General features: G+C 38.9%; 1 protein-coding gene across 2 annotated transcripts in view; it reads right to left on the reverse strand.

Moving 5' to 3' along the window:
• LMCD1 (LIM and cysteine rich domains 1) overlaps positions 1-17,370 on the reverse strand; it is an 81,027-nt gene that overhangs the window by 46,146 nt on the left and 17,511 nt on the right. Inside the window, exon 2 of one of the 2 annotated variants that reach the window (XM_069084047.1) lies at positions 445-533. The exons of the other annotated variant lie outside the window; for it this stretch is intronic. Coding sequence (XP_068940148.1) covers positions 445-533 — 89 coding nt within the window. The remainder of the gene's footprint in view (positions 1-444; positions 534-17,370) is intronic. 2 annotated transcript variants of the gene reach the window in all.

Below are 17,370 nucleotides of genomic sequence, written 5' to 3' on the forward strand. Positions count from 1 at the left end.
TTCTTTCTTTCTTTCTTTCTTTCTTTCTTTCTTTCTTTCTTTCTTTCCTTGGCACCTAATGTGGTACCTGGTACATAATCAATTAAGAAATATCTATTGAATCAAATTGAATGGAATTGAACTAGGCAATATCTAGGCAATATGAAGCCTTTAAAAGGTTGATAAAGAGTTAATCTCTGTCTTTACACTTTCTCTTATTTGCCAAATAATTCTTTCTTCCTTTTTTCCCCTTCAAATTGACAAGGCCTCATGGTGAATAAGATAAATTTCAGAAAAGTAAGAAGTGTATTCACTTTGGACTCAGTACAGGACATTTGGAGCTGTTTCTACTTAGTGTGGCATGTAAGCTAAGTAGGCTTGGCATAGAAGAATGACCAACATTATTAAAGAGGACAGTTAGGAAATCAGGGAAGGCAAGGGCCTTTCCTACAGCCGCTCCATTACCTCCAAGGATGTGGCTCGAAGCCTGCACAAGTCCCTTTGCATCTCCAGCAAGGCACACCTCTGGCTGATTGCTGTTGGCCTAGTGACATCTGGAAAAAAGAGACAAAAAGAGGGTGTTTTCCTTCAAAACATCTTGGATTGGGATGCTTGACCTCAAAAAAAAAAACTTGGCAAGGGGGCCAAAGGATTGTGTAGAGCACAGAGGACTTGAGATGACTAACCCTCACTTATTGTTTACTGAAGCTACGTCAGGGGCCAGCTAGGGAAGTGACTCTCCTGGATGTAAATCTGAAAGGGTGGGGTCCTTCAGGATGAAATATAGGGGTGCTAATTCCCAGGGCCTCTGCTGTTGTTGTGAATCACCAAGGCAACATTTCAAATGCTCAGATGTGAATTACAATCCCTGCTCCATTTCCCATCTCCCTCCACTCCTTCCTCCCCCCCCTTATTGCAATGGAATCTTTGGGCTCATGCTCTCTGCTTCATCTATCTGTGATTTATGGACAGAGCATGATTAAATCAAAATGGCAAACACAAACAGATGTTTACTCCACCACATATTTATGACGTGAAATAGAACTTAAATATTTTTGTTGAAATGTTTAATGTGTGGAGGCTAGATCCAAGAAGGCCTCCCTTTCTGATGAGGGGAAGGTATTCTGTATTCATCATAGGGTGAAGAGATAACTAGCCACAGTACTTACTGTGTATAGAACCCAGTATGTGAAATGGGCATAGAGTCTTCTGATGTCTATCCACAGATCCTAGCCAGGATTTCTTCCCAAAGAGGGACTTGGGAAAATCATCTTTAATAGCATTCTTTTTCTAGTGCTAAAACTCCAAATGATAATTACTAGTTGGACTTGACCAATGTTTAGGGGAAACAGAGCAATATCATATGCATTTGAAGAAAAACTTGAATGTACTTGAACATGCTTAGAACAAGCTGATGCTGGAATTGAAAAGCATGTAAAAATATGTCTTTATCAACTTCCCAGGCAAAGATCTGGGTGTTTAATGGAGTCAGTGGGTAGAACTTGCTACTCTGTAAAATGGATAATTCAGGGATGCTTAAATTTCACTGGTGGAGATAATAAGGTGTATCCACAATTGGTGTTTAAGTGATTTCTGTGTCTTTAAAACAAACAAACAGTAAAACCGTAAAACACATCTAATTCACAGAATATGAAGTCTTGGAATGTCTTTACATGGCACCTAGTGAAATTCCATCATTTTATAAATGGGAAAACTGAGATTCAAAGAAATAAAATGTCTTGCTCAGGGGGTCACAGGATGGTATAAGTGGGAACAGAAATCAGGTCTCCTGATTCCCAACTGATTATCAGTATAACCCATTACCTCATAGGCTCATCGGTTCATAGATTTCAAATTTGAAGAGATCTTAGGGGTCAAATTGCCTAACTTTTTTCATCTTGCAGATGAGGAAATGGAGGCCAAGAGAGTGTAAGTGATTTGCCCATGGTCCCACAGGTATTAGTGGCAGAGATGGGCACTAAGCACAAGTCATCTGACTCCAGATCAAATATTTGAGTGTTGAAAGTGGGATTGGAACTCAGATTTCCCTGACCCCAAGCTCAACACTCTATCCATTCTAGTTATGATTCCTGGAAAGTCCAGGGAGAATCTTAGCCACCAATGGGTTGGAAGACTGGAGGGAAAATGAAATGTGTAGTCAAACTGAAAGAAAAATAAGTTTATTCTCATGCTAAGTAGCAGCCTCAATCTTTCCAGAAAAATGATACTTTGTTATGTAGTTGTATGACAGGGCAAGGTTTGGTTATACATCTAGTATATAGCTTTCTGTGTCACTTAACTATATTGCTGGGGTATTTTCTGTCATATGAAGAAATTAGATTACTGGACATAACATAGGGCCCCATAATCAGAGATTCAACAATTTATCACCTACACATTAAACTAGACTCTTAAGGTGCTCTTTTTGGCTTGTGGTTTTTGCACATGGTCAACTAGAAAGTCCTTCCCAGAGTAAAAAAGGTTATTATTCTGTTCACACCATATGTTTCTAAAATGATAGGTCTTTTTCCCCCTTCACGACATTTCCCCCCTCCCCACATCTAAGAGATGGAGCCCAGGGAGGCAAGTTCTAATGCAGTTATCCTATGAAGAAGTATCTATGGAGAACTTAAGGAATGGCCATTGACTTAGAGCTGGAAGGGGTATTACAGATGTCTAATACAGTGTCTTAATTTTACACGTGGGGAAACTGAGGTGCTAAAGTCAGATGACTTGCTCAAGGTTACCCAGTAGGAAGTGGCAGAACTGGGATTTGGACAATCCTTTGACTCCAAATTCAACTCTCCTCCTTTTTTAGCATGTTGTATTCCCTAATTAGTAAAGCCACACAGAATGAGGAGAGATAGTGGGAAAGGGGGTAGAATTACAGTTGTGGAAGGATTCACCAAAATATTGAAGAAACGCCTCAGCTGTTACAGTTGTGTCTGACTCTTCGTGACCCCATTTTTGAGTTTTCTTGGCAAGGATACTGAAATGGTTTGCCATTTCCTTTTTTAGCTCATTAAAAAAAACAGGGTTAAGTGACTTGTCCAGGGTCACACAGCTAGTAAGTATTGAGGTCAGATTTGAACTCAGGAAGATGAATCTTCCTGACTTCAGGCCTGACACTCTATGTACTGAGCCTCACTAGCTGCCCCAGGTGCCTCAGAAGAAAGGGTTTCATCCTGTTCTTTGACATTGGACCTAGGCTTCAGTACATTAGCTCCATATTCAGTCTGGAGATGCTGAGAAGAGACTTTCTTTGAAATTTCATTTTCCTACTTGTCTACATTATAATTTATATCATCTCATCCTCATCTTTTTCTTCCTCTCATTTAAGTCTTATGTCTCTAGTTCTCAATCAACTGATTGAGCGCAAAGACCATGTATCTTTCATCTCCCATAACCCAGCATGGAGCTTGGTGCCCAGCTTATGAGGTGGTTGATGAATATTTGCCCTGTGGAGTCATGGGATTTCAAAGCTGGAATGGGATCTTAGCGGCCACCTATTATAACCCCACCCTCTAGAAAATCAAAACCAAAAGCAAATAATTCTGCTGTAACATGGTAAACAATTGGTTATTCAGTCATTGATCAAAGACTCCCAGTCGAGGAACGTTCATCACTTCTCCTGGAAGCCCATTTCACTTTGGGATCACTCTAATTGTCAGATTTGTTTCCCCTGGCATTAAGTCTAAATTTGTTCCTTTTTTCAGTTTTTGCTCACTGTCTCTAGTTTTGCCCTCTGAGGACCAAGTAGGACAGTTGGAGCCTTCGCTAGGTTTGATTACACATTCCCAGGGGGAAAAGAAGGAGCAAGAGAAGGAGAAAAAGGAAGGAGAGGAGAAGAAATAATTGAATGAGAAGGATGAGTAAGAAACAAAGGAAGAGAAGAAAAGACAGCCAGGAAAAGAGATGTACTCTCGTTATGTTGGGTCATTTATTCAAATGTATGTCAAGACGATGGAAAGCTCAGTCTTGACACTTTCCCCTGTGTACATGCTTTGTGGATGGTTTCCACAGCAACAGAAGCCCCTAAGGGAGGAAAAAAATTGTGTCCCTACCAGGGAAGAAACACATTTTGGCAATCTGGCCATACTTGCAGCCAGACCACTGGCAAAAGACTGAAAAGAATAAATTCTCATTTGCTTGTTCCCTGCCATTTATCCAGAAACCAGCAAAATGCAAACTTTGGACAAACTGTGGGATCTTGAAGAAGGAACTAAGAGACAACAATGATATTATTTATTGGGGGGTGGAAATCACCCAGAAACAATGTTTAAAATCATATATTATTGTTTGTAAACTCTAGGTTTATAAAATGGGGATGGTCTTTATAAAAAGAATGTACGATTTTTCACAGAAGCCAAGAACACGATAGCTTAAAAGGGAAGATTAAAAGAATGACTTGGAAGGAAGGCAATGTCCACTCTGGAGTTTCTTCTTGAGATTTGGGATAGCCACACTAAGCTACAAAATAGTCTTCTATTTGCCATATGTTGGAGCATCTGATTTCATCATGTGAAACACAGTTATACCAGGGACTCCAAAAGTACTAAGCGGGCCTGAGCCCACCCTAGGGATCAAGAAAGGCCAAATAATGCCCCATATGACCCCCTCTCTCGGTCCTACCATGTCCCTTTGTGTGGAACTAGTTGAAAATGACTATCAGGGACAGTTCTGCAAGGGTGGAGAAATCAAATCTATCTATCATATAGGCTAGGTGAAGGCGGGAGCAGGAAAATCAGCAAAATGAACTTTTCTCTGAGCCTCAGTTTCTTCAGTTGGAAAACAGAAATGACAATAATACTTGGGAAGATGCAGTATGTCCTTTTGGATACAGGGCTGGCTTTGGGTTCAAGTTCCACCTTACACAGATAGTAGTTTTCTGACCATGGGAAACTCATTCAATGTCTCAGTGTCTCTGTCAAAACTCTAGGATGATAAGTAACAAATCCAGTCATCATGGATGAAGGCAATTTATACACTGAAAGTTTCCTAAATTGGTGAAATTACAGGTCCTGACCACCTTCACTCCCTAAAATAACCCTAACAGTTAACAATACATACATAACCAACTCAAGGTTGTTATGAGAATACTGTTTTGTAAGCCTTGGAGGTATCTCTCATTCCTGACTTTTGGTTCTTTCTTCTATCTCCGTCTGAGACCTCTAGAATTGACTGCTTTGGACCTCAACCTATTTCTGGCTCATTATGCCCTAGGGGCAGCTTTCAGGCACACAGTCCTTGGCCAGCAATAGGGATTTCCTCAACCCTCAGCCATCATCCAGGTGCTTACAAGGACCAGAACTGTAGTCTATTGAAATAAGAAGTGATAGACCATAGTTCCGTAGTTGGAACATTCCTTCTGTCTCTGTTTGACTGCCTTGGTTTCCCCATCCTATCCTTAAAAGTAGTCATTGGTTTTTCAGCCTTGGCCTAACTGAGAGTTCTGGAAAGCAAGACTACAGAGTGGGCCACAGACATGGTATAGGATAAAGTAATTTCCCACTTTCTTTTTTCTTCTTTTATCTTTTTCATTTTCCATTATTTTTTTTAGCTAGGCATGAACTTTCCATAGATTTTTAGTGAAATATTTTAACCAAAATGCAAAGAAAATTTCAAGTGAAGGTAATTTTATTTATTTTTTCTTTCCTTTATTGTTTTTTTAAAGACTTTAAGCTGGTGCCCTAAAATTTGGTCTAGTATCAGTTGAGTCCGTAGTGTGGGAAGGTTAGAAATGAATTCCCTTCCCCAGGATTGTGACCTTTGTCTTCCATCTATTTTATTTTATCTTTCCTTTTTGCTTCTCCTCTCTCCTAGATAATGCCCTTTCCTTGATTCTATTCTATTCAGCAAACATGGAAAAGACAAAACAAAACAGGCTCTGTGTTCTCGTAACTTATACTGTCCTTTCTAATATTTCCTTGCTCCCCTGAGGATGTCAGGCCCCAGTGCTCTAATGGTGCATCCTGGATACTCAGTGCTTATATGAACCAGTTCTCCATAGACACCACCTCCATGGTCTCAGATTTTCTGCACTCCCTACTACCTCCACCCCCAGAAAAGATGAGCAAACCCCTCATAGCCCTGTATGTGTTGTCTCCACCAATTACAATGTGAGATCTTTGAGAGCAGGGACTGGTATAATTTTCTATTTATATCTTCGGCAACTATTACAGTGCTTATTTTATAATAAATGCTTTTTCCTCCATTCACTCATTCATCTGTTCATTCATTCATTCATTTAGTAGGATAGTATCCTCCATTAGGTTCCCAGAACTTGTTTACTTAGAGCACCTATGGTTTTATGGATGGTGACAATGGAATTTACCTATACTGGAAATTTCCTAGACTAGGCTATAAAAAAAAAGAAAAAAGAAAAATCCTTGGTTTCTTTTCCAAGCAACAATTCCATAAAAAACCATGAACTTGCACTGATGTCCCCTGATTCCACCTATGTTTATTAGGGGACTTTCAAAACAAAACAATGAAAGATGAGGTCCAATTAAACAGATGTAGAGTGAGAAACACTGCTGAGATTCAGTGTACCCACTTAGCAAACTATAATGCTTCTGCAAGTCCACAGAACTAAGCTTATCACAAAGGGGAGAAGATGAAGCCTTGGAACTGTCATGGCAGTAGGGGAACTAAGTCCTCTTGGAAAGAGAGGAAAGGGGCCTTTCATCAGAAAACCTCTGGGCAAGAGCTACCACAGGGGAAGGGTCTCTATGTAATTTATCCCAGGAGACATCCACTTGGCCATTACTCTTGGCCCAGTCTGAGTCCTTCAACACGTAGGCTGTCAAGATGTCATTCATTAATAGCTACCCAGCTATGTCAGCCTGTGGAAGAAGCAACAATCTCTCTGACTCTATAGATCTCTCACGGTCTTTAGCCTTAACTTCTGACAGCAGGCCAGCTGGGGCCAAAGATGGCGAAAATCATCTGTTTGACAGTCATTTCATTGCCTGGATAGGGTGACTTGGTTTAAAGGGTACAGGGCATAACTTGGTTACTCTCACCCTGGGTCCTGAGTTTCCCAAAGCCAGCCCTGTTCCTTGAAATAAACTCAAGTTTTTCCTTTTGTAAATATTCAGGGCAACACACAGATGGACATTTCTAATGGACAAGTGGTAACTGTCAATGGGCAATGGACCAGAATGATGGCTTTCCTTAGAGGGAAATGGGGACAACAGCCCTGGCTTCACATAGTTTTCCCATGAAAGGCCAGTCTGAAAATCCACTACTCAAATTTGTGCCCCTTAAGAGAAAGGCAGATTTGCATGCTGGATACATTTTGCACCAGTGAAGATTCAGAGCAATATCATATTTGGTTTTTGGATGTGGGTGGAGGAGGGAGGAAGGTAGGGAGGTGTGTATACCTTGAAGACAAGTTTACTAAACCACGATCACTAAAAACACAGACAATAGGTGTCAACTATTGTTGATTCTTAAGTAGTTTCCCTAATAGTTCATCTAATTTTAGAGATGTATTAAATCAGAGGTTCTCAACTTGGTTCCTAGGAACTTGGTTAAAAAAAAACAATTTTGATAACTATAGCTCAATATATTTTCTCCCCCTTGGCATCATATATGTCCTATTTTATATGTTTAAAAACATTATTCTGAGAAGGGATCTGTAGGTTCTACCAACCTAAGATAGGGATCCATGACACATAAAAAGATTAAGAGCCACTGAATTAAATACTCCTGATATACTGGACTGAGGGTTTCGGTGGATAGGAAAGTATTTGGATTTCCTAAGGTAGGGCATCAGACTCACCAATCTGCTTCCACCTTACTTATTCAGGCTCACCTCCCATTACATGAACCTTCTACATCAGACATGCATCTCCATACCCTCAATAGGCCCCAGTCATTCCCACTTTCATGATGTTACTTTTTTTGAGCTTCACTAATGAGTCCTTCTCCCCCAAAGTCATACTTACCTCTCATCTCCTAATCCAATGCTACCCATTCATAAAATCCATTCATAAAATTATACAATTTTAGAGTAGGTAGACTAGTCTGATCACTCATTTTATAAATGAAGAAACAGAGGCTCACAGATAAAAAAGAAAATCATAGAGGGGGATCTCATAGGCCACCAATCACTCCCAAACAGCATTGGTCTTAGCTTCAGTAAATAGAAATTTGAGTTCCATATTATTGCCTGGGTAGGTCATCTGAGTTCTTAATGTCTTACTTTTCTCATCTTTAAAACGGGGATAATAACACTTGTATTCTCTCTCTCTCTCTCTCTCTCTCTCTCTCTCTCTCTCTCTCTCTCACTTAGTTGTCAGGAAAGTATTTTGGAAACCCCGAAGAGCTATGGAAATGATGGCTATTATTATTATTCTTCTGAGAATACTCCTATTGGTGGCAGGGCAGAGAATGGAACCAAATTCCGACTTCTGTGATTCTTTCTCTTCAGGGACCAGTTCTTGTCCTACTTGCCCTTTGGAATTTTTTCCTACTACTTGAACCCACAGTGATATCTCCTTTTTTTGCCTCTACAGAGGCAGTTCAGTGGTAGGAAATCTCTCCTTTACTCCAAATATTTGGTTGGTACTGATCTGTCTCATAGATATGAGACAAGAAGGTAGGGATACAAATGGGATTTTATTTTGCAAGACAAATCACTTGTTCAGATTTATCACTTGGATTACACCTTGTTATAAAACCTTGCATTTGTGGAGTTAACTAGATTTGCTTTTGTTTTCTAGGCACCCTGAGCAATTTTTGTTTATAATGTTCTGTCTTCCTTTTGCTTTCTTTTACTAAAACTCAGTGAGCTCATTGTGATGGTGGGAAATGCAGGGTAAATAACACACACACACACACACACACACACACACACACACCTCCAGTTCTAACCTTTGGACCTCTCCCTTCTCCAATAATTCCATCTGCAGGGTCCTTTCTATGTTGGCAGAATAACAGAGTTAAGTTACATTTATCTAGCAATTTAAATTCTCCTAATATCTAATATCCTAATATCTCCTAATATCCTGAGAACTCATCTGAACTGCCCAACAACCTTGTGAGGTAGGTATGATAAGGTATTATTTCCATTCTATGGAAATAGAAAATTAAGTTGAATGAGGATGTGATTTACTCCCACACAGCTGATTAGCAAGAGGTTGAGCTTAGATCTTTTGATTCTAAGGCCATCATACTATCCATTTTTTTTAAAAACACTGCCGATGCATAAGAGACTTGCTTAGAACAAATGGTTTAGAAGGCAAAAGTGCTTTAGTAAACATAGTGGAAAAGAAACAAGCACTTACTAAGCACCTACTATGTGCCAGACATTTATGATAAGCATTTGAAATATCTCATTCTATCTTCATAACAAACGTTGGGACGTTGGTGCTATTATCATTGTTTTACAGTTGGGGAGAGTGAGGCAAGTTGTGGTGAAGTGACTTGCCCAGGATCATATAGCAAGTGAGTGTCTGAAACCATATTTGAAATCAGATCTTCCTGACTCTAGGCTTAATGATCTACTGTCACCTAGCTGCCTAATTATTAGATTAAAAGAGGTAAAATATATTTTTAAATGCATAATCAGGCAAATTGCCTCTCTTACAGATAGTTATGTATATCAAAAGTCAGCGGAGAAAATAGGCTAGCTTTGTGAGACATACAGGAAATCTGGCCACTTCCCACCCCACTTCCCACTCAGTATTGACGTTGAGTGCAAATGAAGGGTTAATATGGTTATGAAATTTGAGCAAGAGCCAGTGGGTAGTTATACTTAGCAAAGTAACTCCATATGGAGAGAGGGAAACATTATAAAGTGAAAGATTTCTGTGTCTGAAATATAGAGCCAGTTTTCTGTGCCCTGGGGCTGGTTTCAGGAATCACCCAACAGTCAGAGTCATGGTATTAAGAGGCAAGTACACATGGATGTCTAACTTCACCCAAAAGTTTCAATAACATTGGTGGAGTCCTAGCCATGGGCACAAAAACAATGACCACAAGCTTCTAAGACTTTGAAATAGAGGGGATTTTTGAGATCATCTAGTCTAATTCCTTCATTTGACAGATGGGGAAACTGAGGTTTAGAGAGGTGAAAATGACTTGCCCAAGGTTACAACTGGTAGAGCTGAGAGCTGAACTTCTCTTCAAACTCCACATCTAACATTTTCATGCATAAACAAACATGCTTGAAGGGAGAGAGTCCAAAGTACTGAGCCCTGTTTTCTAGGATAGTGCTCCTCAGCCCTTTTTCTTGGATAAGTCTTATGAACTTGGGAAAAAATTCCAGAATTTACTTTAACCAGTCCTCTGGTACCTCAAGTACCTTACTGACACACATTCATAAACATAAACCATTGTCTTTCCCAATCTCTTCCAATGCCATTAGCACAAATAGAGAGTATGATAGTATAGCAAATTATCTGGTAACATTTTTGGAAAATAGTGCTCCTGAAAATATGAATGTTTCCAAAGAGTGTTCCTCAGTGATCTTCCTTATAAAAACTGTGCATCACTAGATGTGGAAGCTATGGGTAATGGTGGTTACCTGATAAAGGAAGGATGTGGAGCCAGTTTTCTTGTTCTTGCCTCCTCTGCTGAAGGTTACTTAGAAACCTCAAATATATTTGAGTATTTCTCTTTTATTGTTACCTTACTTCATTGCTTTCCTATGTCACATACTAACCTCTACCAAAAACCCTTCTAAGAAGGACCTTCAAAGAGCAGATTCATCATAAGGTACTACCCACTTGGATATATCTGTGCCCTGGCCCCTCACCTCTGACCTCAAGATATTTTAGCAAGATCTGTGTTATCTATCTATCATCTATCTATCTATCTATCTATCTATCTATCTATCTATCTATCTATCTATCTATCTATCTATCTATCTATCTATCTATCTATCTATCTATCTATATCTGAGATACCTTGCTGATCTCCATTCTGGAAAGGGAGGAATTCCAGAAGAGAACAAGGGAAAAACATAACATACACAGGGAGAATTATTCCACAGGATTCCCAATCACCACTACTTTATTGCTTTTTGGTGCAAAGGTCCCATCTGACTGTCTCCTACTTCTCCCCTGACACTTTAATATTCCAAGTTGGCTAAGTTGTTAGTCATTCCAAAGGTCTACAGTAGCAGCGGTACTTTGCCTCTCTTGTTTTATGCCAATGGCTCTCTTGTCTTGTCTCTGTGGTTTTAGTGTCTTGATACTTTCACTGGGATAACCCCACTTGTGAAATGAATTTTATATTTCCTGCCATCTAAAAATAAAAATACGAATGCAGCATAATCTCAGAATTTGGAATAACTTGGAGATGAAGCTCTGTCTGAATTTCTGAAAACTCTACTTTATGCTTTTTTGTTAAATGAAGTTCATTAAGTTCAAGTATGTTCATCTAATATATAACTATGGGGCTATCAAAGAGAGGTCTCACTGGACTTACTTTAGTGAATAGATATGAATTATTTAAATCTAACATATTAATTATATGTGAATAAGTGACTAAAGTGCTTAAACAGAATTTTTCTTTGGAAGTCTAAACATTCTGTCTTCAATTTGCCCCTATTTGTTTCTCTTCTACATGAAGATAAACTTTAAACCTACCTATATGTGCTTGTAGGGATCTGATAAATGTCTTCCCAGGGGTACCTTGGTATTCCAAATATAGTGGGGTCTTTTGAAGGTTGGATAATTTAGGATGGTTACTGATTCATTTCTGACATATGGTAAGAGTAATTCAATTTGTTAAAGTAGCCATTCAGGCAGCTCAGGCCCTTAAACAATGAGAGGAGGAAAAATAAATCATGAATGGGGCCAACCACACAAGGGAGGGGGACTTTGAGAAATGTAGGTGATGTCAAAACAAACAAAAGTTAAGAAAAAATCATCTCAAAAATATAATTTGTTGTGCAAAATAAAACATGAAAACCTCCATGTCTGAAATTGTTTTCTTTATAGCACTGAGCTCAGACTAGAGTTAGGGAAGTTGTTAATGGGAATAATTATCTCGCTGTTTAATTGTGTTTTAGTTGTGTCTCTTCATGATCATGATCCCTTTTGGGGTTTTCTGGGTGCTGATTCCAGAATGGCCTGGCATTTTTTTTTGCAGCTCATTTTATAGATGAGGAAACTTGGGCAAGAAAGGTTAAGTGACTGCCCCAGGGTCACATAACTAGTAAGTATCCGAGGTCAGATTTGATCTTAGGAAGATGAATTTTCTCACTCCAGTACTCTATCCACTGTGCTACCTAACTAGCCAGACTGAGCATGGAATGGTTATATAATGGTGCATTTTGGTTACTCTGGTGCTTGGGTTATATAAACCCTAACTTGAATGGACCACGGTCCAATAATTTGAAATATAATAAAATATATTCAATAATAAAATTGTTTTGAACATTTGAGTGTAATGCAGGGGAAGAAGTCTCCAACACAGACCAACTGTGTGAACATAGGCAAGTCTCTGAAGCTCTCAAAATTATTCATCTGTAAAATGGGGTAATGGTACTTCTGAGGATTGGTTTAAGAAAGTACTTTGCAAATAGTAAAGGGTTATAAAAATGAGTGATTAGTGTTTATGTTATTCTGGAGATGTTATATGACCATGATTCATGCAACACTACCATTTCCAAATAATTGAATTTCAGGATCACCCAAAAGGTACTGCAGAGGTACAGCGTGGGTATGAATAGATTACAGCACATCACAAACAAGGAATTATGATGGAGACACAATGTAAAAGATGTTATTAAAGACAAGCATGATCAGAAAAGAAAGTGGGTTCTGGTGGTAAGGCAAGCATGGGAGATAAATAATTTATGGAGAGTATATATGCTTTATGACTCTCCTTGGGATGTCAAGAAATTTCAAGAGAGGTTCCCAATACTTTGGATGAACCCCCTGATGTGAACATCCAGAAGGATAGAAATGAGCTACCGATGTCAAGGAGAATCTAGATCTGTCTATATTAGTAGTTAAATGATCATTTTGTGATTCAGAAGGCACAGGTAAATCTTTTAGTGCTTGGGCTCATCCTTATAAGTGTCAATTACTACTTTAATGTCCACATTTGGACATAGCAGTTGTTCATCCTTCATTTTCGAAGAGGACCAATGACATCATGGGGCGATGTCGGGGCGATGTCTTAACTTGTTTGTGAATTGGATTTAAGTGGGGCAGAGTTATGCAAAGTCATTAGCCTCACTCTCTCTTCCAGAGTCATTGAAATCCAGTGGCAAGACAAAAGTCAGGACCACTGGCAATAGTCCAGTTTGCAATGGATGACCTTGCTATCTTTGATGTCTTACCAAGCTCTAAGTCCTCCACAGCTCCTGTATCAGCTGCAGGTAGCAGTTGATAGAGTCTTCGGAAGGCTAACTACTTGTCGGGTATGTCATAGAGGGAATTTTTATTTAGGTGTTGATTGGAATTGAAGAACGTGGAGGTTCCTTGTAGTTCTGAAATTCTGTTATTCTGGTTCACATATTGACATGAAAATTACTCTTCTCAAGAATATAGAAGGACAAAATATGTTCAAATCTCAGTAGGGGGACTGATTATTCCAGTTTTTGGATTTTCCCAGCCTCTCTAATTCTTTCTATTATAGTACAAAACAAAACAAAACAAAAAACCTTTCACTGATTTTAAAAAATCACCTCACACAAAGACAAATAAGTTGAGAGAAGATGAAAAGGTCATTTTTGGAATGACTGGAATAGCTGGATGCTAGAGAAGGTTGAACAAAAGATGTACAGTAGTTCTGTGTAATTTTAGCTTATCGACATTGTCTTTCCCAACTGGAATGTATCCCTGGAGGTTGTCTAGACTTTACCTGATAGTTAATAGCATGTTCTCTTTTCAAAGTTAAAAGACTAAGGCCACCTTGTTTTGAAGAAGCAAAGTAACCCCAAGAGTGCAATGGGTGAGGCAAAGTTGCTTATGGACCAAGTTTTCCTTAGTTTGGCATTTGGCAGCCAGATGCCAGTACCAGTTTTGGGCAATGGGTTCGGCATGGAAAAAATAGGAAGTCTCCATGAGCAAGCCTGCCTGGAGTACCAGCTAAGGACTCTGGTTCCTTTTCAGTCTGCCAGCGGAATGTTAAACAAAATGATTATGACTGGCCAACGAAAGGAAACCAGTCCTTCTCCTGCCAGTTTCTTGCTGATAGTTGATGTTTACATGTACTTGTGGCCAAAGTCGTCCCATGAAATCCTGTGTGTACAAAACCCCCAACTGGATAGCACTGATAGGATTTTACTGCTATGCTAATATTTTCCTTTGACACCAGTTCCTTTGGAACCAGACGGAGACATTGCCCCTGGTGAAGACAAATGCAGACTGGCAGAATCAGTGGAATTATCAAAACCCGTCTCTGATGTGTCTGCAAACTGCCTGCATTTCCAAACAAATTGATTGGGCCTCATGACTTGTTTTAGTAGCCAGGGAGGGAAAGTTTTTCTCCCCACTCCCTAACAGTTCTTAAATTTGAGAGGAACTTTTGAGATGACTAAACACCTCGTATCCCAAATACAATCTTTGTGTTTCATAACTGATGAAAAAGATTGGCATAGGATGACAGCTGACTTGACTTGGTCTCCTCCAGAAAGAGTCAATTCCATCAATCCATTCCAGTGAATCAAAAGACTGCTCAAAGCTCATTTTTTATTAGTTGTGTTTCTTCTAGGGACTTCTTCTTTGGCAGCAAATGCCTTTTATGACAAATGATTGGTAACTCAAGTCTCCTGGGAATCATTTGTAAAGGGATTTCCCAACCAGCTTTGGAGATACAAGATAAAGGAAACACCAAAATTGAAATTTACTGCTATGATGTTTCTTTTTCTACTTATTTTTTTCCCATTTCCTATTGAACATAAACCATCCCCATCATCAAAGGATACCTTAGGATTATCCCTGGAGTTTGAAAAATGAATTGTCTTCAGGATTCTCTCTTTTTTTTCTACTTTTAACAGGCTGGTTCATAAGCAAACATCTGGAATCCCATGCTCTCTAGTCTACCTCTCCAGTTTTACAAATGTCCCTTATTTTACAAGGTTCTCCTGTTTTCTCCATATGTTTTTTTAAAGATGTTTTCTAGGGATATGATTTGGGCAAAAAGGAAAGAAACACATTTCCCTAATTCAATATGACTGACCATTCCAAGGATAATATTCTTTTATTAGATTTCATTTTGGCAATGTGTTTGCTTCAGGAAAAGAAATCTTGGGGGGCTTATCTTGTTTGATATTTTTAATTTTTCAATATATTTTTAAAAGTAAGTGCTTCATAAATGCATATTTTAAAAACAATTCTAAATGTTTGCTTATGTAAATGCATTTTTGCTAGTCTCATTCTTAATTTCTTAAGTATACTTACCAGACAATGGGAGGATTGAGAGAGAGACAGACAGGAAGGGAATTTCCTTAAACAAACCATGATACCCCATACAGTAAAAGCCATAGTTTTAATTTTGAAGACAAGCTAGTAAAAAGTTAGCTCAGATTTAAAAGGAACTTTGTTTTCTAATGTGCCTTACTTGCTTCTTCTTTAGTAAGAGTTTCTTTCAAGTGATGTGAAATTGTGTTTTCAATGAACACATTTCCTCTCTTTCTTGATTTTTGCCCAGTAAAGCTCGTTATATTGATTGTATGGAGGGGCTCTCATGGTTAGGAAAGACAAACTGATGAAGCAGAGTATGCAATGTGGTCCAAATAGGCTCCCTTCATCCAGAAGGAGTCAGTGAAATAGACCAGAATGGCTAGAATGACTGATGAGTCCTAAGATGCAGCCCCTGAAGACCAGCATCATTTTTTACCAACCCTATGCTCATCCTTATCCAGATTACTGAGGACTGGTTTATTTAAAGGTAACTGAGGTCTTCCTGTTTTAGGTTCATGCATTCCTAAAGGGCTCCAGTCCACATCTAGTTACAGCCTTTGCCTGTGTATCACCAGTGATTTAGGTTTAAAGAATCATTGATTTCAAACTGGAAGAAATCATAGATGTCATTTAATTCAACTCTCTCATTTTATAGAAGAGAAAATTGAGACCCAAGTTGCTGAAGTTATTTGACCAAATTTAAACAGTTGAAATAATCTGGTTGAATTCACACAGGTAGCAGCAGACTCAATATTTGAACTCATTTCTGTTTATATGCTATATGTAAATACTGTAGTTAGATGATCTGAGTAAAGTCTTTGTCCTTTGAAATTCAAAACTGGCCTGACAAAATTAAGTCAAGGGATGATCATTCCCTCTATAAAAGGGAAGGGGAGAAAGGGGCAATCATTTATTAAGTACCATTATGTTCTAAGTACTTTCCATTAAGTTCTAAGTACTTTACAAATATAATCTCATTTAATCCTCACAATAACACTGGGAGGTACTTGCTATTACAAGCCCCATTTTACAACTGAGGAAACTGAAGCAGAGAAAGGTTAATTGATTTGCCCAAGATCACATATCTGGTAAGTGCCTGAGGCTGGATTTGAACTTGGGTCTTTATGGCTCTGCACCCACAGATCAGGTCTTAAAAGTTTTCAAAACAGTGAGGTCCATCCCATGAAAACAAGGACTTGGCTAGAATTACAAAGCAGCAATAGGCATTGTTTAGAGAATGTGATTGCCAATACTCAGCCTTCAATGCAGAAGGACCTGGGATGGTTCCAGGGCCTCTAGTCTCTTGTATGTTGAAAAGCACGTATTTGGCAAAGGGGGAATTCTGGAATGGGAAGGGAGTGGGGGTGGGGGGAGAGGACAATCATCAATATGAAAGGATCTTTTCCAATTGTCTTAAGCTGGGCTTTGAAAACCCAACAAACTTCAGAAACTGAAACTAGGAATTAACTTAAACTTCCAGTAACTTCAAACAGGTTTTTGGCTTAAAAGAATCACTCTAGATCACATGCTCAGGCTCACTTGATGGTAGAGGAGGCAAGCCATCTCCAAAATGATGATTGTGGGCCAACAGAAACCCTCAGCTGAAGAGTTCTTTGAAGAGTCTATCCATTCTCAAGACTCCCAGGCAGAATTGGGAAGGTTAACTGAAGACCAAGGCATAGGTTTTGGAACATCTGAGGAAGCATGACAAAGTTGCTAGAGAACACTGGACCTGGAGTCAGGAAGACTGGAAATCCTGACTCAGACACTTATTAGCTCTGTGACCCTGGGCAAGTAACTTAGCCTCCTGACCTCAGTTGCCTTATATCTAAAATGGAGACAGGAGTGCTAAATGTAAAGGACTTTGTAAAGCACCATATAAATGCTAGCTATTTGTTTTTATTTATTATTACCATTATTGCCTCTATTACTACCATTTAGACCTCTAAAATTCCTCCTAAATCTAAATCTATAATCATAATTAAAGTGGATCAAATTCTGGCTCATTCGTGTATCAACA

Source organism: Petaurus breviceps, unplaced genomic scaffold (genome assembly GCF_028583685.1).
Source record: "Petaurus breviceps papuanus isolate PSGF00001 unplaced genomic scaffold, PetGlider_PUasm1.0 174, whole genome shotgun sequence".
NCBI classification, from domain to species: domain Eukaryota; kingdom Metazoa; phylum Chordata; class Mammalia; order Diprotodontia; family Petauridae; genus Petaurus; species Petaurus breviceps.